Raw genomic sequence first — 26,275 nt, 5'->3', positions numbered from 1 at the left:
ACAGACCATTTACCACCAGTGGTGGAAAACCACCCCGGGGAAGAGTGACACCGAATCGCCACGCTCGCAGGGTCCAACAGAAAAGCCCAGAGCTTCCCATGTCAGTGAGACACGCTGTGCAACAGGCAGCTCCCTTTCAGATTCACCAGGAACTGCCAAATGAGCTGGCGTGAGGACACTGGAGCATTTTCCCCAATTAAAGTGAGAACAGGCTGCCTTCAGAATTACCAATACAATACAACCTCTCCTTTTTGTGCTGTACAACAGCTAACGTAATCCAGCCTTTCAGCAGAGCTCCCCTGACTTAACAAACGAGGGCCACCAAAGGACCGCGGGCACTTCAGGGCACTGCTCAAAGGGCAAAGGAAAGGCTTCTCATCAGCAGTGGGGAGACAGGGGACTGGTGAAGCACTGCCCATGAATGCATGTGAGATGGAGCAATGGATGACAGAATGAAAATACCTTTCCACAAGCAGCAGCAACAATTGGAAGTTTTAAGAGACCATGTGGTGGGAGGGGGTGAAACAAAAAGGGGGACTCTCATGGACTTCACTATTTTGGCCAAAGAGATCCCCCCTTCCCGCTCACTGAACCCCCTATGCCAGCTTCTGATGACTACACACTTACAGATGTGGAATTTTCTGCCTGGCGCTCCAGCAGATTCTTCTAGCAATGGGTTTTAATGAAGAGAGGCACGCCAGCTGCACTGAGATGAAATAAAGCAGTGCAAAGAAGTGAGGGCTGCAGAGGCAGACTCAGCACCCCTGGCTGAGCTCTGCACAGGGCTCACACTGCCTGAGCCCACCCCAGCCTCTACGCAGGTTACGCTTTTCCTCTGGGCCATGTACAAGGGGTACATGAGCAGCACGTCAACATGTTCCACACCAGTAAAGCACATACGCCTTCCCTCAAGCCTTCTGCCTCCCTCTTCCTATAAAAGGCTTGGTGATGCAGCACCTACTCTTCTCGACGCTTTCAAACCTGGCTGGTGGTGGGTTTATCTGCAAAAACCTCATCTCATCTGAGGAGGTGTCCTGAAAGCAAAAAAATGTCAGCAGGTAGCTTACATAGTTCAAGAGAGTATGACAGCCCGCTTGCACAGTCAAAGGAATTGTAGAAACATCCCTTTGAAGTCTCACCACAGAAAAAATCCTTAATATATATTAAGGCACAAAAAAGCCCAGAATATTTTCCAAGCCAATTAAGATACCTACATTGTTGTTAAGCAGGATAAATACTTTGAAGCTGCACATGAACTACTCTGCAAAAGGAACTGCCAGAGAAAGCAGTATACACAATGCTCTCAAGAACAAGGTCCCTCAATTCATATTATCCTTTTTCTGTACACTCATGTTTATAACAAATAACAAAAAAATGAAGTCATAACATCTGCATCCCTTCTGTACTCCTCTGAAATGAAGCATCTATGCAAACACATGAGACTTGGGGGGAAAAAAACCCACAACAGATACAACGCAGATGACACAAGGAGATCAGGGCAGAGTGAACCACACACAAAATGTTAACAGAAAGGTTGATGTTTAAAGATGAAGCCACAGAGCAGCAGTTTAGTCAGTTCCTAATGGCAGAATGGGCCCGAATTCAGCTTGATCTAACCACTGGAAAGTAACAAGCCAGAAGACAAGCTCAGCATTACATGATCCTACCTCAGGACAAGCAGAATCTTCTTGAAAGTGAGTTATTTAGCACGACTCAGCAACAACAGATCCACAAGATCTTAATAAAAAAATGCAGGCGGGATGGAGAGCTCATTAAACACAGGGCGCACACCCACTGAATGGTTCACTGCAAGAGTGGAAGCAGCCCAGCACAGGGCAGAGCTCTCTAATCTCAACATCAGTCTTCACCAACAACAGCTGAGATAAATCAATTCCCCTGTTCGGGAAACCAAAGAACTAGAGAGTTCGTTCTGCACGCGAAACAGAAAGGAAAGGCAAAGAAAGGTTAGAGTCATTCTGCACCTGCAATAAGTGCAGACCTGCACTACAGGCTTGTGGAGGCCCAGAACCCAGGCAGGGAATGTAATACTTGAAGAGTTTTACTTGGCTTTAGAGCAAAAGTGAAGTTAGAACACGAAAACTTCTTGTGAGAACTGCAGGTATAATAATTGCTCAGGAACGGTAATGAAATCCTCATGACCTGAGGTCTTGAAACTTCACGCTGAACAACGTGTGACAGAGTGGTCCAGCACAGGGCAAACTGAACTGTCAAGCAAGAGATCCTCTTTGAAGCCTCTAACACGGGGGGAAGTGAAAATAAAGTCTGTGTGGCATCTCCTCAAGTCACTGCTTTTGCAAGCAGGGAGAAGTTTTGCTTGCATTATGTTTTCTTTGATGCTTCATTATTTACCTCCTTAAAAAGAAATACTGACTTTACATAAAAACGGAGATCTTTTCAAATATGCCTAAGAGCACTGAATCTACTAAAAGCTGACCTTACTTGTGCATCTAAAGAGACACTTTTGGATAAAAACCCACCATCACAGTTTTTGGCTTTCTTGTTGGGACACAGCCATAGCATACACAACAGACACATTCCTTTCTCCATGTGAAAAGGGCAGAGGTGCGCAGCACCCTCTTCATTTCCCTGGCTCTCTCACTGCGTAGTAAAAGTAGAAGGGAAAAGGGTATGGAAAATAAGAGAAAAAAAAGGAAAGAGCCTAAGAAGCCCCTTACAACTACCAGGAGAAGACACAGAATATGTTGCAATTGCAATTCCAGAGGCAATTGCAGTAAGAGTAATGTAACATTTTTTGAGAGGCAGTCCGGTAATCCCTGAAAAGGAAGGAACTGAAAAAGTCTGACTATTTGTTCCCCCTCCCCTCTCTTCTCAGTCAGCTCCCACAACTGAAAAGCTTGTCGAAGAGCACTGACTGCAGAGAACTCCACCCTGCTGCAAATGACAAAGTGTTGTGGTTGAAAAGCAACGAAAACCCAGGGGAGGACTTTCTGCGAAGCACCATTCACAGATCTCCCAGCCGCGAGGAATGCTTTGAGACAACTGCTGGCAGCAGCCTGCCCTCAGCCCAGCTGCAAAGGCTTCCTCTCCCTCCTCCCCTTCAATATATGAGCGGGTAACTTTAACTGCTGCAGCTCCTGCTCAGCACGCCAACCGCTGCGACGCTGTGCCTGCTGCCATGTGCTGCGCGTGGCAGGGGGCTGGCTGCTCCCGCCTTACGCTCCAGAAGTGGGCTATTAACCCAGATCCTGTGGAAACTTCCTCCTCGAGCAGATGTTTAATGCAGTAACTTCTTTCAAAGACACCCCCCCCCCCCCCAGCCTTTCTGCTGCACGGGCTTGGTTCCGGCATCCAGTGGGAACACCCTGCGGCCAACGCACACACCTCATGTCAAAAGCATCAGGAGACGGCTCCCGCCTAGCAAACCACAGGTGGGGAACGGCGAGCAGTGTCAGAGAAACTCGTGACGCGCTATAAATCAAGGCCATAAAACACAAGCAGCACAAATCATGTGGTCAAACAGGCGGAAAGGAAATTCCTTCCCTAACAGCTTTAGCACAACTGGAGCAGAAGTTGACTCCTTTTCTCACCTGATTGTGACTTGCAGACACCATTAAACCTGTAATACTAAATCTCTGCTGAAATTATAATCAAGAAACACACATTTGCCATGAATACTGCCAACTGGCCATGTTCTCCTAGCAGGCCACTGTCCGGAGAATCCGAGAGGAGAGATGTGGTCCATTTCTCAGAGCTGGATGGCACAGAAAGGAATGTATATCCAGCCTTCTCAGGGAGATGTTTGATTTCTCCCACATGTGGGTTTTGGTTGTGCTTTTTTTCTTTTGTATTTGTGTGTTTTAAACCTAGAACCCCTTCCTGCCCCGACAGGGTGACACTAAAGTATGAGAACAATGATTGAGTAGGAAAGATTTACCTGAATAAGAGCACAAAACTTTGTAATATTTTAACTGTAGGTAGTGGACTGAAGTCTGAATACGGCTTAATGTATAGTTCCTCTTGTTCGATACCTCCAGAAACACCACAACCAACCACGTGAAGAGAGAGCATGACACAAAAACTGAACAGAGAAAGAAATCAGAAAGCAAGCAAACAACAGGAACAAGTGAGGAAAAGCCCCTGGTGGCTTACAGGAAAGAAGGCAATAAAAAACACACAAAACAGGAGGAAGCACATATATGACTTCATAAACTGATTGAAGAGTTTTTCCAACACTTGCTGAGGCAGTACTTGCCAGACATTACACCGGGCAGTAGAGAATATGGTGAGGGTGAAACGATGAGTGAAAGAGCACAGCAACAGGTTCAGGACGTTTCCTCTGCTCCATATTTATATTTACATTAGGCTTTCTGTAAAGACTGACCATATCGCTGATGTACAGATAAAGGCACAGACCAAAAGCATTCCTGCACCTTCCTGGGAAATTCATTATTTGAAGGTTAACTCATTTCACATTGTTTTTCCATGTTTCTTGGTTTCCACCTCAGACAGGCCATCTAGCTTGGAAAGGCATCGTGCTGCGATCTCTCATCAATACTCAAGCTCACGATACCACTTCTGCACATTTCCTCAGGCACCTCCAGCCAGCGCTCCTTCGCATACAGAGTCTTGAATTACATCCAGCTTGGCCAGGAAGGTACTCTCTGGATATTCTCTTGCAGTTATCAGTCATGACTGGAATCTGATCTCATATGACTGCCAACTCATCATCAGCTCTCTGGGATTTATGTATCAAGAGGTGGTGGAAAAGGCAGTCTGGAAAACAAGGGAGAGACCAGCAGTGGCTTCTGCAAACTCTCAGTGATTCAATTATACTTGTGCTGCAAGCTCAATGGAAAGAACAAGAATTTGGGCTCAGGAATGTAAACCTTGGTGGCTGAATCATAACAGAACTGATTGTGTGTGCGTAAGAGCAGAAGGTTACCACTGTCTCAGTCTTAATTATACGAGCTGGCTCCCATACAAGAGCAAATGACATGACTATGGCCAAGTGATCCTTCCATAAAACAAAGTAAAAAAACAAAATTAAAAAATTAAGTAGGAGCATGGCTTAAGCCCCTACCTGTGATCTCCATCCGTTATTTGCAAGCTAGGCTCTGCTCACTGCCACCATGTCTCATTTTATCGCAACAGCTGCTCGGTCCTCTCATACCTGCTGTAGCCACCCAGCTGCCTGAGCCCACCTCTGAGGAACCCCTCGATCTAACTGATCACCAACATACCTGTTCCAATCTGGTCAGACAAATTTGGCTTTAATAGCAAGTGAAAACAACACAAAAAATTCAGTCTGGAATTTGTTAGCTTTTGAACAGAACATATGGTCTTCTCATCCGCCTTTTTCTGGTTGATCACAGTTGCACAGTTATTAAACAAGGATGTAACCTCCCCCACAGCATTGCCTTCCTGAAGTCACATGCTTATTGTTTTCTGCTTCTAGAGTGTGAAAAAAGAAAGATAATTTGACAGTAAATTAGTCACCATAAGGACACTCTCTTTCCCATACAATATTCCTACAGCTATGGGTTCTTACTTGCACCAGTGCCAAATACCTTGCAGAACTTCCATTTAATTACACATAATGATCCCCCTCCCTCAAGCCAAGTCCAAAGCACCTCCCTGCAAACCAGTCAGTAAGGCTCCAGCCTCCAAGGACTTCAACGTTAAGTGACACAGTAGTTCAAGTTTTAGTTCAGAAAACCTTTCTCAAAGAAAACTCTCAGCTCGAGAACTTGTTCTGTAGGACAGTCCTACGTCTTCTCCTGTTGAGGGCAAATCATAAGCATCATTTGCCATGTAAAAACCTGTCTCAAAAAGTCTAAAAGTGTTTTCCTGGATAGCAAGGAAAAAAAAAACGAGGCTGGTGTTTGCTAGCTATTCAGCACGTAGGAGGTAAAGGGAAATGACGATCTAAGAATAAACAGTTGGAAAATGGAACAAGCTAGTTTTTAATTCCCAAAAGTTTTAGTACAGTGTAACATGTTTCCTAACCTCTTGACAAAAACGTCAGATCCTCAAAATTACTTATGAACTAGTTGGTAGTCACTGCATTTACTGTGGTGCAATAATGCTATTAGAATAAACGAAGCCTTGAAAGCTTCTGCTTTGAAGCCTCAGAGGATGTAATTCAGCAGCAATGCCCAGGCCCCGCAGTAACTGGTTGGTGCACTTCAGGTGACAGATAACATTCAGAAATGATTCATTGTATTTATTTTCTTCAAATAGAATATACATATTATTATATATTCTATATAGAATATACATATTATAGAATATACATATTCTATATAGAATATACATATTATTATATATTCTATATAGAATAGAATAGACTAGAATATTTTGTGAAGATTTCAAAAGTTAGAATGTTGTTATTCTTAATCTGTAAAATAGGTCTCAGGCATATGACAGACAACCCAAAATGCCCAAGGTCATTTACCATGCCAAGAGCAGGAAGCATCAGGCAGCTCCAGCTGCTGCCAGCTCTGTGCTCAGGACATGTGAATGGACACCCGCACTGTCCCAACCTCCAGCCGTGTTAGTGGAAACACTGCTTAACTCACAGGGCACAGGTACAAACAGGACTTCTGCACCCAGGACTTCCCACTCGCCAGGTTGCTACCTCCCTTAATAGCTACTTTGACATCTGAACTGAATTTGAAAAGATACTAAAAGTACTTTATGGCACTGTACCCTCCGCACTCCTCCCCCTTCTTGTTCTCCGGGTTTTACTGTTTGCATAGACTCTATATTACAAATAAACAGAAAATTAATTATTCAGCTTCTAATTCCCATTGCATGTTGATGTTTATGTAATTGAAAACCATGTAATTGCTTTATGTTTTTAACATCCCTCATAAATATGGATTTTTAACACAACCCTTCATAGCAAATTAGCACAGAATGTCTGGTAACGCGAGATTGGAGCACTAGTTAGTTTGCAAAGCTCCGGAAACAGCACACAGACTCCAGACTGGCGTGATGTCTCTCACCACAATTATCAGCAGGCAGAAGAAAATCCGCTGCTGTGCCCAGCTTTCCAAGGAAGCTTGATCAGACTCTGGGACACAAGGTTTAATGCCAGAGCAGCAAAGAAGGGAAAGCTAGAATTCAACAGCCTCATCCTTCACAGGTTTACAGGTACTGAAACGCCTGGCTGAGGACAAATCTCAGCTTAATCTAAAGCCTGGCAAGAAATTTTCTTTTTTGTGGTAATCCACTTGCTTATCAAGTTTCATTTGCTAGTTTTAGATCGGGCAGTATGAAATGGAACCTTGGCTGGCAACTCGCTCTGGTTTTAAAAATCACCCTGAAGCAATGTACGCTCCACAGTGAATACAGCACACTGGTACAGCAACTTAAGTGTGACCTGCAATAAAGAAACAACTGCCATTTGCTTCAGCTGCAGAAAGTTAATGCTCCCACTGACCTGGCCATGACCAGCTTTTGGAAGGAGCAGGAATGAAGACATAGTGAGATCTTGTACACACACTTTGATGTTAATACCACCTCACTTATGAGGTATCCCCCGCAAATTCAGTTTTCCATACCCTTATTTCTTCTGTAAGATGATATAAATCCCTGTTTTCTGTAAGACAGAGTAAAATTGTAGCTATGCCAGCACAGTGAAACCAGGTAGAGAAAAAACAGAATCACACTAAGCTATTTTCTATGCTACTATTTCTCAAAATAACAAGACACAAACTGCCCAGACCTACTGAGGTCCCACACACGTGGGGTCACCTACATTTCTGAGGGCAATTCTGCACTTCTAGCTGCTCTCCTTCCTACAAGTCAAGCGCACTGCAACAGCACAGTTCCTAGCTACAGATGCTCGGCTGACCTGGAGTCGCTGCATTGATTCTTGTTGAGCAGATGTCAGTAAAACTTTTCAACAAGCCTCGGTAACCCTGCTCCAGGGGACCGCCTACACTGAAAACATGCTGCTTTAGGTCAATTACATAGTTGATTATGTATTAAACTGCTACAACATCTGAATAGAGACACTTTTACACCTGGTCATGTTGGCTTTGCTTGTGGCTTTACATTTGAGTAAGAACACACGTATGAGCTTTGACAGAGCTCACATGTCACAAATCATTCCCAGATCTAACTGAAGCTGTGAAAAGATACAGATTTCAACCATGTGCAAAACTAGCTTCAGCTGGGGGCAGAGTTACAGCCTGACATTTTCAGAGCCGCATCTTCCAACTTTACTGCTGGCAACTGTAGGGGGAAAAACCAAAACAAAATCAAAAACCTACCCCAAAGTCTGCCACGCAGGATGCTGGGATCTGTATCTCCCACTCACACAGGTCTGAGCAGCAAAACTGGTCTTCTATTCAATTCCACTGCTGCACAAGAAGAACAGCCCAGCTCCTAAAGAGCAAGAAAGGAAAATTCTTGTGCTCCCTGCCCAAGCCCCTGTGCAAACTGCTGAACGTAGCGAGCTTCTGTAACAGCTCACCTGAGCAAATAATTTCTAACCAGTGGTTACAGACACGACAATGCCAATGCCAGACCAAGATCTGCAAAGGCACTGAAGCATAAATTAACCTCAGACTTTTTGTTTCCCTGGTTAATGAAGTCAGGTCTCAAAGCTAGATCTAGACTGAAGCATTAGCACTTAGCTACGATTAATGTTAACAATCAGGCTAAAGAACAAGGTTTGCCATTTGACTGAAACTGCAGGGCTGATGGGCCAGACCTGGCAGGAGAACGGTGCAGACTGGCTTCCAGCTGGGCTCAGAAGTGGAATTACAGGTTGGGGCAGGCTGGTCTGATGAATAAATGAAGGTTAGGACTACAAACAGAAGAGACAGCCAAGCTAACTCCTGCTCTGCCAGCAAGAGCTTCTCTTCAGTTCTTAACCCAGGAAACCTTTGCTGTGGGTCCCCAACACAGGTTTGCTATGACAACTACCACTTTCCAATAAAAAACACGTTGTCCCAGTACTGAAATTGTACTATACTTACCTAGAACTGATTTTGTTTCACAGCAAGTCAAAGATTAACATCTGTGCCTTTTATCTGGATTCCCTCCATTGACAGCAAAAAGACTGGGAGCTGGCACCTACAGGCCAGTAACAGGAGCCTTCTGCACAGTTAAATGACACTGACATCTAAGAAAAGTTAACGCAATTCAGCAGCCAGGACACGGCGTGACATGCCAGTACATACGGTATATTTCAAACATCTATATGCTGTTAAAAACTTGTGGAAAATGTATTTGAAAGGAATTTATTTTTACTAATGAGAGAATTTAGCCTCAAGAACAATGGGGAAAAAAAAATATCCTTTAAACTTGTCTTCCTCTAGCGTTACTTTTTATCACCTGTTTTCAAAGATTTGAAACACAAGCAAAGAAACTGGACATTCATGTCACCACCTTTTTCTGGGACTGTTAATTAGGCATAAAAGCCACAAAGTGAAGGTTAAAATATCTTGGACACAATTGTTAAGAGCTCATATTTCATTTTTGCACAGGTGAGAAACAACCCATGCCATTTACAGTCTCAATTCCCAGCTCCCCTCATCAGCCACTGGCTGAAAGGAAAGTAGCTGATACACAGTTACTACCTGTACCTACTGTTTTTGTAACTAGCTTGAGAACCACAATTTCAGCCCCAGTAACAAAAAAAGAAAAAAAAAAAACCACAAACAAAAAACCAAAAACAGGATTACAGCAAGAGTCCAACAGGCACTGCCGTAAGAGTGCCATTTCCATCACGGTAGTAACCTGTGCCTTCAGGGGAGGCTACCATCAGCATCTTGAAGTACATCTGCCTCCAGAATCGGCATAATACAAGCTGGAGACACAAAATAAGTTCCCCCTCCCTACTATCTTCAAGGAATTGCTTTCAGGGCAAGGCCTTTGCTGCCAGATCCTATTTTTCTTCCTTTTTTTTGTTTCCCTGCTAGAGCTGCTGACAAACATGGTAAGCCCCCAGAGATACAACACCTCGTCTAAGATCTGACCTAGGTCACAAAACTGATTTTTACACTAGCCAAGTCACCGTCTGCTAATAACTGCTTTGAGCTTCAAGCCATCATAGGTGAGCTGAACAGGACATCAGGTGAAGCAGCTGGACACCTCCCAGATTTACAAACACCGTTTTAAGTAAGTTTGTTGTCCATTTGAAGACCTGGAGCCACTGCTTGTCTATTGCCACATTACAGCTGCTCCTAATAGAACAGCTGCTCTCCAAACAGTGGTAGTCTAACATTCTGGCAGCATGTCTGTTATTACCCTGCCAAAATGCTAGGCCAAAGTGCCAGCAGGAGTAACATGCTGATCCACAAGACGACTGTTCCCCAGGTACATATGCCTGTTCTGTAACAAAACCCTGGCATCTTCGCAAGCTGAGGGAGCTGCAAGACATCGTGACTCAAATCCACTTGTAGCAGCTGCCTCGACATCTCCCTGAGATTCCCACATCTATTTTACACTCCCTTACTTGCAAAGCCTCCATGCACAGTGAAGTAAGAACTTCTCTCTCAGTCCCACTCAGAAGTTACTGTGCTTCTGAATCAGGCTGGCACCATCTACAATAATGCCTGTATTACTATCTGCTGTTCAAATGAAGTGCTCAGTCATCAATTTTACAAATGACAGACTGGACTGGGAGGCAGCAGGGACCACAGAGGCCGCATGCTGTTCAAATAAATGCACAGATGAACTTACCCGTCATCAGAAGTATCCGTACCAACCAACATGAACATCTGCCTACTGCAGCTCACCTTGTTAGTCTCCATGCAGATTGATCCTTTTTCCCTTTTTCTTTTTTTGACAAGAACCCTCTCAAATAAATAATTTTATGAGGAGAGAAAAAGGGAAAGATGAGGAAGCCTTGACTTAACCAAGGAATGAAGGAACAGAGGAAAGAAGGAATTCACAGCTGACAAAAATATTTCCATCTAGCAGGTGTTATAAAACAGAGATATTAAGACAGTTAAATGTACTCAGGCAAAGCCTTCATTTAATAAAACATTCAGTGACGTTCATATGTATCCTTCCTTAAGTTTCTTCTTCTATTTAGTCTGCCTCCAAGTATTAAATTCCTGCTGTAGGCTAAGCTGATGCACAATAATTGCAAATCAAGCTTCAGGTTACAGACTGAGTCAATAATGAGTCAGAGAGAGACTCAGTAAAAGGAAGTGTCTGCAGCCAGGATCAGACTACAAAGCTTTGGGATGTTTAAGTGACACCACAGCATTTGGGAATTTCAGAATTTCAATTTGCCACGTGCGAAGGGCTGGTTACAAGCTCCATACGGAGTGGGATGTTCTGGGAGCTATTTGTGTTTCATAAATTGGGATTTGTGGTATTTCAGTGAAATTTAGAGTACGTCTGTTCCACTTGGCTGTCAGTTCTAAAACCCACTTCATGTTGCAACTCAATCCTGCAAACAGCAGCAATGTGCCATAGTGTTTACCATTACAGCCAGACCCCTAACCAACTTGGTCTCACCTATACCTAAATCCACAGAAATTATAATTACAGAATTTATATTATCTCCTAAAAATTAAATTTAATAAGTCAGCCTTTTCAACTGCTTTCCACTTGTTTGACATAGGGTCAGAGTTTTTCCTTTTTTAATATGCTGCCAATTTTTATAAAAGCAATTTATACATGCCACAGAAGAAAGAACAGAGAGACTTCTGACAACTGTGTATGCTTCTAAATCTGTTTCAGAATACTGCGGTATATCAAAATCCTAACGCAAATTCAATGAAAAAATTCAGAAAAATAAAAAAAGGAGGTATTCACATGTGCAACCGTGGACATTACCAAATACACTGTAGAAACACAGGGCAGGAATCAACTTCAGGACACTTGCAAAACATTTGGTTTATAACTTGACCACAATGGTACTGTTTACTATCAACTTCAGTGCTAGAATTGTAGGAACATTACCGAAGCCAAGAGCCCCTCTCTACAGCACCGGTCAGAGCGAATACAGACTCACAGCAATAAAACCCCCTTGCCTAGGCAACGGGGTTAAAGCTTATAAAGGTATTTAGCAAACCTAGAAGGAAAGAAAAGAAGGGCCATGAAAGGAAAGGGAGTTTGAATTAAAATATCCAGTATGCTTTTGTTGGTGTTAAAGCTCTATAGACTAAAAGTGCAAAATGGAGGAAGAACTAAAGGAAGACTCACTGTGAAGACACATTCAGATAAAAAAGGCAATTAATAGAATAAATTACAGTCCTAGAGCTGAACAAATTTACATGGTTGTTGAAAAATACTAAGGAAGACAATTCCCTTCCAGTGGAGTGGATGCCTGTGGCAGAGCAGGAATTCCCCCCAGCGACAGGCAGGCCCCAGGAATGCACCTGGAGCGGCTGCTGGAAGTGATGAGCACTGTCAGCTAACTCAAGGCACAGGGAGAGATCTTAAAGTAGTAAGAGAAAACAATTGTATGGAGGAGAGGAACTTTCCTGGAGTAAGATCCATTAAGTATAGAACAGGAGCAGAAATTTCCCATCACTGCAAGTGTTGTTAAAACTGGAATAGCGCCCTAGAAAAAGCAACTCCTGTATGTGATTTGTGTGGATAACCCAAGCAATCCTACCCTCCATCCAATCCCAAAACTCAAGCACATACTGTGATGAATATACCACATTCCAGACTAAGGGAAACATCTGGCCATACTACTTCAGTGCTGGAAACCAGGCATGACCGAAGTATAGGTGGGGTGGGATTAAATAAACAGCCCTAACGTTCACCATGGCAGCTACAAGAGCTACAAATAGTTAGAGTCAGGAATTAGAGCAGAATTATTTGACTTGCTGCTAAATTGCCACAGTTTAAGTTTTTAAACTGACACTTTCTCCACGACATATGAACCTTGGTAAGATGTGCAACACAGCTACAAGTGGTAAGGAGAAAGGAGGGCGGGAACTTGTTTTGAAAAAATTTGACCTTCCTCCCATTTTCACAACTAAATCCTGGGGCCTCTGTCTCCCCCTCCTCAAATGAGTCCACCCTTACTTACGACTGAAATCTAATTTTATGAACCCACGCTTCAGGCCCATCTCAAATTGCAGCATGCTAGCAAAGCTCCTATTCATCAAGGATGGCACATTTTGAAGAGTTCCACGTCATTTTTCAGTGTGTGTGGGGGAACATTCCTGTTTCCCTGTCCTGCAGAGTGACCCTTCTTGATTGAAAGGATCTTTATGCATGGAGGAATATCTGACACAAACCAAACCAAGATGCTTGAAGCTTTCCAGCAATGACAGCAGGATAAAGGAGGCCTTTGAAGTTCATGGAGGAGTAGGAAAAGGTGTTAATTTAAAAAAGCTTGTCAGTATACCCAAGAGCAGAAGGAGAGCAAAGTACCAATTAATAATTCACACTTCTATTCCACATGTTATCATAGCATCTCAAAACAGTTTGCAAACATTGATTAAGTCTCACAACATCCCCCTGAAGCAGACAAGCATGGATGAAGCTCTGCTCCTACCAGCCAGAATGTCACTCTGGGAGCATTTTTTTTTCAGCCGATGTATGCCCCCTCTTCCCCATCTGTTAAATGGCGATAACAACACTATCAGACAGTGGTTCAGAAGCTTAGTAATTTCTAAATCAACACATTTTTAGATAGAAGAATAGAAAAAATAGCACGCAAGGGCAATCTCCTATGTCAGACTACACCCAATTACACTGAGCTAAGCTACCACATTTGACATGATAACACAGCTGGTGGGAAGAAAACCCTCTATCTTGATTTTAAAATACCCCACAGATTTGCTTTGCTCTGTCCCTAAGTACCCAGAGCACTTGAGTTCTAGTTAATGACTAGGATTCTTGGGTACTGTGTTAACACAAAACCCGCTGTAATTACTGTAATTAGACCTGCTGTAGAAAGAATTGTGAGAAATGAAAGACTGTCCACAGTAACCTCTAATTCTCGATTAACACAAAGTAATTGGTGTGTTTTGAAGCCAGGACAGACATACCCATAGCTGCAAACTCCAGAGGGAATCGTCATTTACATTCAGATGGGAAGCTGAGCACATTATACTGTTTAATCCTTGCTTTGAAAGACAGGTACACGCGCATCGTCCAGTTACAGATGGCGAAATGGCAATTCAGGGAGGCTCTGAGCTGCCAAAGGGCAAAGGCAATCACACACACTCCCCATAATAAGCATTTTACTTTGGGAGCTCCTCATTCCCAACCTCACACTTGGACTTGTTTTTTTTAAATAAAAAAGCCGACAAAACATCGCTGCTTTGGTCCTAATGAGAGTTCGTTCCTTCTTCCTTGTTTGGGGCTCTTTCACGCATAGAACCAGACAGAATTACTTTGCTTAACCCTGTTACTAATGTGACTTTTCCAGAAGGACCAAAGACAAAGACGAAAGTAACGGCTTCGTGAAATACAGCTCTTTTCTTCTCCTGAGCCCGACAGTCACTTCCAAAAGCAGATTGTCATGACAACAAACAACCGGGAGGCAATCCAGCCAATTAATCTGCAGAGGAAGCAGTCATCCCAACCCTGGAAAAGAACACGGCTGCTTTAAGCTTCAGAAGCCCCCCCCCCCAAAACACAAAAGAAAATAAACCCAACAAGAAACCTTACCACCCGCATTAATCTCATTAGGCTGCCTTAGGCCTGTAGCGAAAAACAACTCAGCCCTTGGCACACGGGCAGCAGCACTGCTGCGGCAGCAATAGACTCGTGCCAGCCCCTTCCCCTCCCACCCCGGACAGCGGGCAGGGGCAGGCGAGACCCCCTCCGAGCCTCTGGCCTGAGCAGAGCCATGTGCCCAGGCTGCCAGGTAGCCCAGCAGGCAGGCGAGCTACCAGGACGACCCTTCAGCCCTTACACATGGAGCCAAAGGAAAGAGCTCACAGGTTAGGCAGAGGAATGGCACACGTGAGTGCCACACACCACGCTATAAACCCTGTTTTGTTGGCACTACTGTCGCGTGTTTCCCCTCTTCCCCTGTGAACTGTCAGGAATGTTTACCACCACGTTAAGCTCAGACTTATTTTCTCTTCCACAAAGGACTAAATCACCAGTGCAGCCAGATATTAAAGTCATTCTCCTTCAATTTCCCTAATTTCCTCTTCCTTCACACCCTGCTTTATCTCTCCTCATGTGTCCTGCTTTCTATTGGCCCAAGCACATAGCACCTGCCCTGCAAATACCCACCCACCTCCCATTTTTTGCCTACTCTGATCTCTCAGTAGTAACTCAGACATGAAAATGTTTAACAGTTGATGCCCAGTACACAACATTTGTTAACCTCCAGTCATTCATGTATACTTCACATTTCATAAAATACTACTGTATTAAGTTACAGAAAACAAAACTTAGGAGCACTACATGTAGACTTCTAGCATAAGTTAAAAAGAAAAAAGGAAAAAGAAAGTCTGAGATTGTGTTTTGAGATTCTCACAAGACCCAATACACAACAATTTTCACACAAAAATTTTTTTTCCCTGTCCTCATCCTTTTCTCTAAATACAGAAACAAGGAAGGGTCGGAATATATTATTTCACTTTAGACTTCTCCTGCAGTGAAATACGCCTTTCAGAAAGTAACTGAGCAATGACGATCTCAAGCTTTAAGCCTACACAGATTTACTCATCCGGTAAACAGACAGACAGCTGAACTGAAGTTTTATTATTGATCCCTCTGGGTCCAATCCATCTCTCACAGAAGTCACTAAATGGATTCCCAGCAACTTCAGTGAGCGCTGGATCACAGATTATAAGCACTTCCTGCAAAAGTGCATCTTTACTAGTCTGAGAAAGACAGCAGTCTTCTGAGCACCGAGAAGGAAATACACTCACACGCGCACACATGTACTCTACATGTTTCACTCTCCTTTGCAGAATTAATTAGGAAACCACAGCTCTAGCCAACACAGAGCAAGCCAACAGAATTGTATTTTCTCCTGAGCCTGTTCCAGGTTAATTGGAGTTGGTATAACGTTGCAGAACAGAGTAAAAACCCTGTGCCTACCTTGAGGGCTTTCACAGCTTTCTTCATCACTGTTGTCTTGACAGTTATTTTGACTGTCGCACACAAAGCTTTTATCAATGCAAAGGCCATTTTTACAGTGGAATCGGGCAGTAGAGCAAAGCAAGGGATTTGCTGCTGTGAAAAGAGAAAGTGAGATCTTTCATTAGCAATTCTCCCACCCAGGCAGTGAAATAGCCATTAAGCAATCAGCGACAAAGGGTCACAACTCAACAGCTGGTCAATTTGCTGAGTAAGTGGGAGTAACTTGGCAATCAAACCAACCCTGGCTCTCTAAACAGAGAGCACTGAAATTTCTAATTCATGCAAGATTCATTACAATTAGCAGAGATATAGTCCACCCACAGTTGTGATAAGCCTTCTGTTCACTTTCGTGAGAGCCCCTGCTGCGATCGCTATTCAGTGCTCAGCATTTGCTCACACTGCAGACGTATGGAGGGTAGCACTGCCTACCATAAACACTGCCTGTTGCTTCCCATTACAATAAACTCAGTTTAGGTCAAGTTTCATGTTATAAGCCAACAATCCTGGCTGAGAACTGCCAGGCAGTGGTTTATTTACCTCTGTTTCTGCCTTTCTCCACCTTCCCCATTCTCCTCACTATTTTGAATTGATACAATGGCAATGTTGACAATTCTAAACTTCTCAGTGTTTGAATTTCAACTCCTTTTAAAAAGTAATAAGCACATTACAGTAGCCCACAGAAAATCCTTTAACATAAGGCCCAGTGTTGCACACAGAGCAAAGACAGAATAGTATTTAAGCAGACTCATTTATGTAGAGCAGTCTCCTCACCCATACCAAACCCAGCAGTAAATATGCCGTAAGCTGCTGTGTCTACTTTCATTTAAAGCTTCAAGCAGTGCAGTTTTCATCACTTCTAGCAGTTTACATCACAGCCTCAATGCATCTCACTGTCAACAAGGTTTCCTTGATATTCACCTTAGTTATCTCTCTTCCAATTTCATCCCTCTACTCTTAGCTATAGCCCAGCACATTTAAGTACATAATCCCTCCTTGAACAGTATCTGCTGCCTTCGTATACAGCATATACAACCTTATCTTCCAACATAGTCATTGCTCAGCTGAGATACGCATGATTTAGCATTTTTTAATATCTCCTTATAAATCAATCTCTCTGTTCCTTAATCATTTTTGGCACTCTACTCTGAACTCCTGCCAGTTTTTGGTAATGAGGTGACTGAAGCGGAACGCAACTTTCTAACTGAAAACTTTAAAAAAGATGTTTAGATGCCTTGCCTGCTTCAAAGTGCCTCTCTGCCGCAATAGCAAAGGTGATTACGGTTCCTAAATACTAACTGGCTTCCTATTTTTATTCTTTAAAGTAAGAGCTGCCTTTAAAGAGTCTTTTAAATCCACTGTAAAGCTTTAACGTCTGTCGTGCATCTAACCTGCAGTATATATGACACATGCTCCCAATTTCTCCAGCTCCCCAGAAGCATATTTATCACGAACATGCTAAATCTCCTTTGGTCTGAAACTGCTGCACACTTGCATAGCACGTTGATTTTCCAGGTCACTTCAGGGCCTACAGTGTTGTTCCTCTACATAAGCAAAGCAGTCACTAGACACTTGGATATGCTAGAAAATACGAAGTGCATGCTTAAATGGCATAGAGAAACAGGGAGATCAGCAGCATGTTACCATTAGCTGCAAGATCCCATTGGAACCACACATTACAAGCTCATGGGAAATTGTGTCATTCATAACCAACTCCATGAGCTAGTGCATTTTCAGTAGAGACCTGCTACTTGTTGGTCCACTACCTCAAGGATATTGAAGGCACTTTTGTCAAAACTTCTTTCTAGTCCACTTGTTTCAGCACAACCCAAAGTCACTTCCTCCACCTTCAATCTTCTTTCCCTAGCTTCACTCTCTCCACGGAGGTGCCATCTCCCTGTCACAGCCCCCCCAGGGCTCTAACCAGACTCTCTAGGGAAACAACAGATGGCACCTTAAAAGGTGTTCATGCTGTGACAGAAAGACACAAACAAGAAAGGCAAGTCCTCCAAGAAGCAGACAGTGATAGATCACCCTAAAGATCGCCCCTTTTGTCATCTTTGAAAGCTGGTGTCTGTTGTCCTCCTTCTGACCTTTAAATGTCATTACAATGAAAAACTCAGCGTGCTCCAACAAGAGAATGAGCAAGGATTTGCTGCGAGCTACCGCCTACAGACCCATGCTTTTACCAGCTCCTGATAACAGCAACAGAGCTGCTGGATCGAACACAACCTTTCCATACTGCCATGATACAACCTGCTAGACTCACAGAGACAAATGGGTCTGTGCAGCCACACGCAGGGAGTTTAGCCCAAGTCAGGCAGTACTTCAGATGATCTCTCTGCTGCGACTTCCCTGCAAGCTGCTGAACAGCAGCTCAAGCTAGTGCGTTGGCAGGCATGTCTGATCTCAAGAACCTCCTTCTCCTTCCAGGAATCTATTTTACTAAACAACCCTTTAATTGCTTTTTTGTTGCTTGAGAATATGTGTAAACAGAGAAACCTAAATACACTGATGAACAAATAAGTCATATTCTTCAGTGATAAAAACCAGGCAAATAAAAATTTAACAATTTTAAGTCATATATAATATTTTATCCATTTGAGTACAGAGAACCTGCTCAAACATGCAGCTTAAATCTCATTTCAAAGTCACAAAGGGACTTGAAGTATCATACAGGCATTATATACAAAACAAGACTGAGCTGGACCTTGAAAGAAAAAAAGAAAAAAAGACCGTCATTTACAAAGTGAAAAGCACAAGGATCATCTGGGTCATAAAAACTGAAGGCTAACGATTACTCCTTTCTAATTAGTTTGAAGCAAAAGCCGCGCCATCAGTCACAAGCAGGCTTGCACTTACTGCAGTTTTCCTCATCGCTGCCGTCAGGACAGTCCTCGAAGCCATTGCACCGGAAGCGGCCAATGATGCAATGGATCCCACTGGCGCAGGGGAAGAACGTGGCACCACACCGGGATTTGGCTTTCGCTAGGAGAACAAACAGACAGAAGAGGACAAAGATGAGGGAAACGACATACAAAGGTTAGAGATACTTTTGGAGCAGTACAGGTTAGGGTACTCTGTGGTGGTGGCACTGATTTTAGATGCCTTCCAAGCTCCCTATGGCCTGCTTTCAACTGCTTGAAGTTCCGTGTGACATTTCACTTTCTTGGGCTGAATTTTTTCCAATTTGTACAATTCCCAGAACGACTGAGACATTCAAACTTAAAACAAGTCAAATGACCTCCCAAAACAAATTTCAACTGCTGAGCGCTTTAGAGTACAAGTTTGTAACCCTGGCAAGCAGATACCCCTAACTGTCCCTTAAAGACCCATGTGAATTTGACCAACTTAAAAGCACTGGAGGAAAAATATTAAAACAGAGGGTCATACTTCACAGAAAACAAGAGCAACTATTTCCCCTTTGCATGGAAGTCTGTTGTAAATGCCACTGCCCCACGCGTAAGTCCAGAAGACAGACATCTAAGCAGGTCCTCAGGCGGCAGACGATAACCCTCCGAGGCAAAAGTTTAACTGGACTAGTTGTAGCTCCACCCCCATAGCTGTATGACATGCCAAGTCCACAAGCACTAAATACAGCAAAAGTCTAGATTTTATACACCACCAAGCTTCTCTTGCTTGCTCAGAGAAGCCAAACAGTGAAGAGCCCAAGGCAGACAGCAGTAATGAACGTGGTAGCAAGTTAAGACAATTTGGGTTTGGAGGCAAACTTGGGCAAAGACAGGTGTACAAAGAGTAAGCAAACATCTGGAGAACGAAAGGAGGAATACAGAGATATCAAGCGAGTTAATGTCTTTGTGAGAATAAGAAACACAAGAGGCCTTCATTAAAGTGTTTTTCAGGCTGCAAAAATCAAACTCATAACAGAAAATGCTATAATTAGCACTGCCTTTATTCAGCACAATTTATACAAAACTGTGTGTAAAGGAGCATGAGTTCTATGAATTGCATCTCTTGCTGTACTTCTCTCCATCATCCACTATACAGTTCTCCAGGACAGAAACTACATCTATTTCACAGCACCAGCACAGCTATTCATACAACACTAAATATTAACAATAGCATCAAAATGTTTAACAAATGATTACAGAATCTCATTATGATGTCAGGTACTTCACAATTTTACTTTACTGCACAGCAACGCTTCACAGCCAGAAGAGAACACTGCCTTCAGCAAGAGTGATGCAGATGCTTCCACCACAATGCTCAAGGCAAGCACCAGTTAAGTCTTCTGGTATCACCAGTCTAGAACAAACCAGCTCCCAAAGGAAAAAAAATAAAATTAACAAGGCATGTGGTCACATTTTTTTCCTCTCTTTTGCTTTTTCAAATAAGTACATGACACGATGGACCACACCACAGGACACTGAACTCCTCACTGTTCACTGAAGTCCACTCTAAAGCACAACCAGTCACTGCAGGAAGAGCAAGCTGGTAACTGCAAGCAGGTCTATGCCGTGCAACGTGAACACACGGTGATACCATGCACAGATCACGGATGCAAGAACACCAGAAAAGAAGCCAGCTCCATAACTTGTGGGTCTTTTGAGTAAATGTTTCCTACTCCTACACCAAATCAACGAGTTTACAGCTCCCAGGTTTTGAGATGCGACAGATCTGGAGATTACAACGACGGGCAGTCTTTTTATGTAGCCATCTGGCACATCAATACGCCAACCTGCGCAGTTTTATAAGGTCACAAGACAACCGGAGCACAGACAAAAAAAAAAGTGTATCTAATAGGGACAAACAGCTTCAGCATTAATTTGGAAGGAATCCTCACTTCCAGGGTTAAAAACTAAGTGCAGCTGTAGCAAAGCCTTCCTCCATCACTCAAAGTGCATATAGACTTATTTTAAACCACAGCTACAGTAACTCTCCATTTAGTGTCCTCCAAAAGCAAATTCCTACAGTTCCTTTCTTACATGTTTTTCTTCATTATACCAGTAGCTTTCAGTTAGAACTACGAAGTGTAAAATAGCATGTATCACTGAATTTTACATATTCAGCCACCACCTTTTCTGAAGGGTATCCAAGACCCACTCGGTGAAAAAAACAGTGAATCACTACTTTGTAGAAAAACAGGTGATAAATTACCCTGAAGTAGCTGCCATGCTTACCACCACCGGCAACAATAAACCCTCAGCAGAGACATCCAAGCCCCTGCAATTCTTCACACAACTTCAAAGAGCAACTTCTGTGTTAGAGTTTTGAGGCAGACTGATCTCAACTAAATAATTCCGTAACAACAAGGTTAGAGGCAATACCATGCCCCCAGTCTTTAAACAAAAGCAGCAAAACAAAACACCTCAGCAACCGACTCCCAGACTGTCATCGAAGCAAGCAGTCTCTGACCAATATTCAGCACGCTAACCAGCCAGCCAAGCTGCTGCTGGGAGCGCGTGGCAGTAACACACGTACTTGAAGAGATGCCCAGTGCTTCATGTGTTGTGTTTTTGTTGTTGCTTTTCTAGAAGCTAACATCTTGTTGAAACCATGCAGTGCATTTACATTCCCCACCCAGACCAAATCGCTGCCTCTGGACAGCCTCCTTTTTTAGCAATGTATTTTGAGCCAGAACAGTTCCAAGAAGAAGAGAGGAAGAAGAAATAAGAAAAGGAGGAAGCATCTGTGGTTTTGCCCCTGCTAACATTTACTGGATCCCAATTCTTCAAGCAGGTTTACTTCAGTCATTTGGGGTCTGAATTCAGAGGCTATCAACTTTCTGGCAAATCATATTAAGAGACGCCCTTTGCCATCTCTGAAAATCCTGCCAAATTGAGGCTTCAAAATTATTTACTTCTAAAATTCCTAATATGGACCATCTCTTACTCTTACAGCCTTACTCATCCAGGCAGAATTCAGGCTGAGAATTGTCACACCTGAGCCTCCAGCCCTCTGAAGAGCAGAAGTCTTGTGCCTGCACCTTCCTGACCAGAGCCACAAGTGGTGGGAATGCTGCAGGAGCTCCGCTGCGGCTGCGACAGACACATGTCACAGCAACCTCAGCTGCCCTGGCCCCCAAGGCAAGAAGGCCCAAAGCACATCTCGTGCAGTACCTTGAGCTACCGTAGTAAAGCCATATGTAGTGTTCAACGTTTGACCACATCTGGAGGGAAAAAGTGCTGGAATGACCAGGAACAAAGTCAAGTTTCTAGAAAATGCACTCTTTCTTCTGTCCAAAGCATCCTGATAGCCCATCAAAGAGAGGGAGAAACCATTCAGGACAATGATTTAATGGAAGTATTACTTAGACAGCTGTATAGTGTTTAGTTCAACATTTTCTGCCCAGACCTTTTGCTATCTCCTTCTCCTCTTGCAACAGAAGCCAGAGAACAAGAAAACTGTTTCACAATAACTGTGTCAAAAGAGCACTTACTAGTAACAACAGAACAAAAAACAAACAAGAAACTTAACACCTTCAAATTATCTCCAAGTTTCCTTTTCACATAGTGCACCGATTTATTTTTTTTTTTTAAAACTGCAGGGAAGATAAAAACAACAAAAAAAACCCCAAATACAATTCTCCATATTTGCAAGAGGAATGATATATACACAGACCAATCCCAATTCAAACTTACATTAGACACCTCCAAGAGGTAAGAGAGCATTTCAAACGCCATAGCGATTCACTGGTCACACAGCTAGCTGTTCACTAGACACAAGTCTCTCTCCCAGACAGAAGTCAGTTTTCCAAGTTTCAATTTCAGACACAAAATGCATTTCTCATACGTTGTGCATAAACACAGGAAAAGGAGGAAGCAGTAATGACTTAGTCCAAGCCACGTCCCCTGACTCTGGAGAACTCCACTGTGGAATTTCTGCTTTGTTTTCAATTTGACATCCTTCTTATCCTCCGGCACAGTTTTCCCAAGGCTTTCAAGCAAACGCTGTTTGGTCATTGCTCATAAAGTTCCTATGGAGAGCACAATCATTTCTTCCTGAGCAGAAATGCACCTTTATGTTTGGCAATGATCTCTGAAAATACCTTAACACAAAGGGGCTACACATTTTCCTCAGGTCTTCACCATCCTCACAAGTAACACATATGTATACCAGGATCATGACTGCCTGTAACTGATACAAGGCACATGCTGCACTACCCCCAGCACTCCTCTGCAACTCCTACTCCCCTTACGTGACAGTTACGAGAAAGGTTTTCTTCTCCTTTGCTCATGATTGTGTCTTTCACTGCACAGGTCTCAAGTTTCCAGGCAGATCTGTACGTGAAAAGCTTCGCATTCAACAGCAGATACCTATTTGGCTCCTTCAGTGGCTTCAGCCTTGATAAGCTTTCAAGGGCAGCACTATCTTTGCACTCTGTATTTTTCTGTTACACTTGGCTGAAACGGGCTCAGGGTAATCAAAAATTACCAGGATATCAGACAATGACAAAAGAGAAGTGAGAAAGGACACAGACGTGTGTGGATCATCTGACCTTACTTAGCCTTGGTGTTATAACCAGCTAAAGGAAAGGGAAGGGAGAAGTTGGTTGTTTTTATAGGAACTGGCAAGTCCTCCTGAGCCCAGGTCTCCAGAACCTAAGAAACCGAGAGATGACACGTAGGAGGGGAAGGGATAAGGACTGACAGACACACTTGAAATACAGCAAGGGATCACACAGCAACTAACAAAACTGTGTCTAAATAAAGGCTATTCAAATAGCAGTCTGGATCCAACTGCAGAAATACAGCAAGTACAAAAGCCACCCCAAATAAACTGACATTCAACTAATTTGTGAACCGATAGCAGAAAAGGATCAATTCACTCCAGTTCCACTCTTCGTTTGTTACCTAGCCATGGCAGAAGCAATCCAGGACTGAAACGTTAACAGGAATCTGTATTTACATTACGCTAAAGGGAATTGCCACAGTATTTACAAAGAGGTGTCAATGAATCACCATGCACTGGAGGAGCCTTCTCCGACTCTACTAGCCATGGGAAGAAATTGCTTTTCACTAAAACATTATTCTCATCTTTTAAAATTGAAGCGTGAAGCAAGTGGTGAAGATGGTGGCAGAGAACTGCTGGCCACAGTTTAAATTTGCCAGATGTTCCCCCCAGCTTGGTTTGCTTAAGCTCAAGAAAATTATTTTGGCAGTTGTATGTGCGAGTGTGTGAAGTCGCTCCTTATGCTATGCAGAAACCACCCCCTTCCTTTAAGGCTCTAAAATAGTAACTTCCCATCAGGACTGGTCGTACATTCCACTGAAGATGTGACAGTTTGCAGGCATGGCTCTGCAACATTAACAGGAAAACATTTTGCTATCTTTAGGGTACCAAGTGTGAAATAGCAGTATTTTTTAAAAAGTGTAATCCATTTTATTATTTCCTAGCAGAGATGAATAACAGCAGGACAAAAAAAAAATCAGATTTGGCATATACTGTGTAAAACCTTATACTGCATATGGATACGCCCATATATAAAAACTATTCTGAACACTCTTGACTTGGCCACAAGGACTTAAAACCCAACCAGAAGTTTACGACAGGTCTTCTGTGATGGGCAGGTGATTTTTCTTTCCATAGACAGAGCAGCAAAGACATCAAATGGCTTCTATAATTATTAGCAAGTAAACTGCAGTTGTGAGCTACAGATCTGAGGAACGTAGCCAGGACAAGATGGCATGGTCAACAGTAGTAACCCACTGTTTTGGTATCACAATAAAATTTTAGAGCTGTGCTCAACTACAATGACACAATGCTTCAAGAGAAGACATCATACAACTACAACAGGTTAAGTTTCTCTCACAGAAGCCAGTACACAGTCTTGTTAATGAAACTTTATGGAAGAAACATTGAATTATTACTGTTGAGTCCACATCTCCAGCATTTCAACTAGACACTGCTCACTGCATGCAACAGATGCAAAGACAGCACCCAACAGGCACCCCACATGATGCAGCCACCAGGACAAGCACATTTCCTTCATTTAATTCTACAAACTTTTCTGTTTTGAAATATTTCTCAGTCATTTTGCAATCTGGAGTGAGGGAAATGGGATGTAGCAGATCCAACAGCAGACATCTTGTGACAACCTGCAGGTAGAAGTAAACTGCACAATATTTCAGCATCAGCATCTTTGAACTTAAATTGTTGCCTTAGAACCGCTCCAGGTAGCAATCAGGCAAAATAACTTTATGCTGCTTCACACCCATACGTCTCCATCCAACCACAGATGATGATTTATTCAGCTAATCAAAACTTGATTACTTGCATGCCACAAGAACAACTTTCCAGACAGAAACTGTTGTCTGCAGATGCTGCATTATTGCAGAGTCACAGGTATTTTCCTGACTTTGATAATGAACCACCTTAAATATCTCTGCTATTGTTAATTTTATGTTGAGAGATGCCACAGCCACATCAGACAGCCCTGTAAATCCAGTCTTGATGCATGCGTGGCAAATCGCAGCATTTCATTTAAGACTCCACATGAAGGAATTAAAGGTAGCCATCTTTTCAACTTGTCCCTGCTCTTTGAAAAACAGGTTTTAACTTCAATTGACAAAGAAGAGAAGGATCGATTTTACAACACTAGGTAACACAAGCAGTATGGCACCAGGATACGATCCCTTTCACCCAACCCACTACTTCTTGCTTTTTCCCGTCTAGGAAAAAGCTAGCACTTCAGTGCTATTCCCAGTACAAAACCCACCCAACAGTCTACTATGCACAAGTTCTCAAATTCAAGACAAAGCAACTATTTCATGAGTTTTGATCCAAAACACAGCCAACTGCAGAGCATTCACTGCACCCACAGAAAGCCCTTGGGTCACTCTTACCTTTTCTCCCTGTTTATCCACTAGATGAAAAGGTTGTTGGTCATAAACTGCTAAAGTAAACTCACAGAAAGTGAGCCTAAGTACTTTATTAAAAAAAAAATAAAAAAATTGCTGCCTTTAAAGTAGTGAAATTAGCCCCATAGGAAACATCAGAGACTGCCTCCAAAGTAGTAAACTATCACCCACTTACATGGGCAATATTTACACTGTAGTTCACAGCAAAAGAGAAAGGACAACACTAAAGTAAAAAAGCTAATGGAGTCCCTTGCCATGAAGAGTATACTGCTTCCTTTGAAAAGGGGAAAAAGAGCAAGCACTTCACAGTTGGACCACTACGTGTCAGTGGCCAGACAGTAAGGCCATAAAGCAGTCTTTCATGGTCTTGTGTCTATGTTTCAGTCCTTCAAAATCATCACAAAGATGAGATGTCACCAGAAAGTACAGACAAAAAG

At 42.9% G+C, this 26,275-nt stretch overlaps 1 protein-coding gene across 4 annotated transcripts in view; it reads right to left on the bottom strand.

Annotated features, from left to right (window-relative positions):
- LDLRAD3 (low density lipoprotein receptor class A domain containing 3) overlaps positions 1-26,275 on the bottom strand; it is a 115,129-nt gene that overhangs the window by 39,130 nt on the left and 49,724 nt on the right. For 3 of the 4 annotated variants that reach the window (XM_075425334.1, XM_075425336.1, XM_075425337.1), the window contains 2 exons: positions 18,880-19,005; positions 15,979-16,113 (listed from right to left, as the gene is read on the bottom strand). In XM_075425334.1, coding sequence (XP_075281449.1) covers positions 15,979-16,113; positions 18,880-19,005 — 261 coding nt within the window. The remainder of the gene's footprint in view (positions 1-15,978; positions 16,114-18,879; positions 19,006-26,275) is intronic. The other variant, XM_075425335.1, reaches the window with a different exon arrangement.

This window comes from Opisthocomus hoazin, chromosome 7 (genome assembly GCF_030867145.1).
Source record: "Opisthocomus hoazin isolate bOpiHoa1 chromosome 7, bOpiHoa1.hap1, whole genome shotgun sequence".
NCBI classification, from domain to species: Eukaryota; Metazoa; Chordata; class Aves; order Opisthocomiformes; family Opisthocomidae; genus Opisthocomus; species Opisthocomus hoazin.
This window is presented reverse-complemented; position numbering and strand designations above follow the sequence as displayed.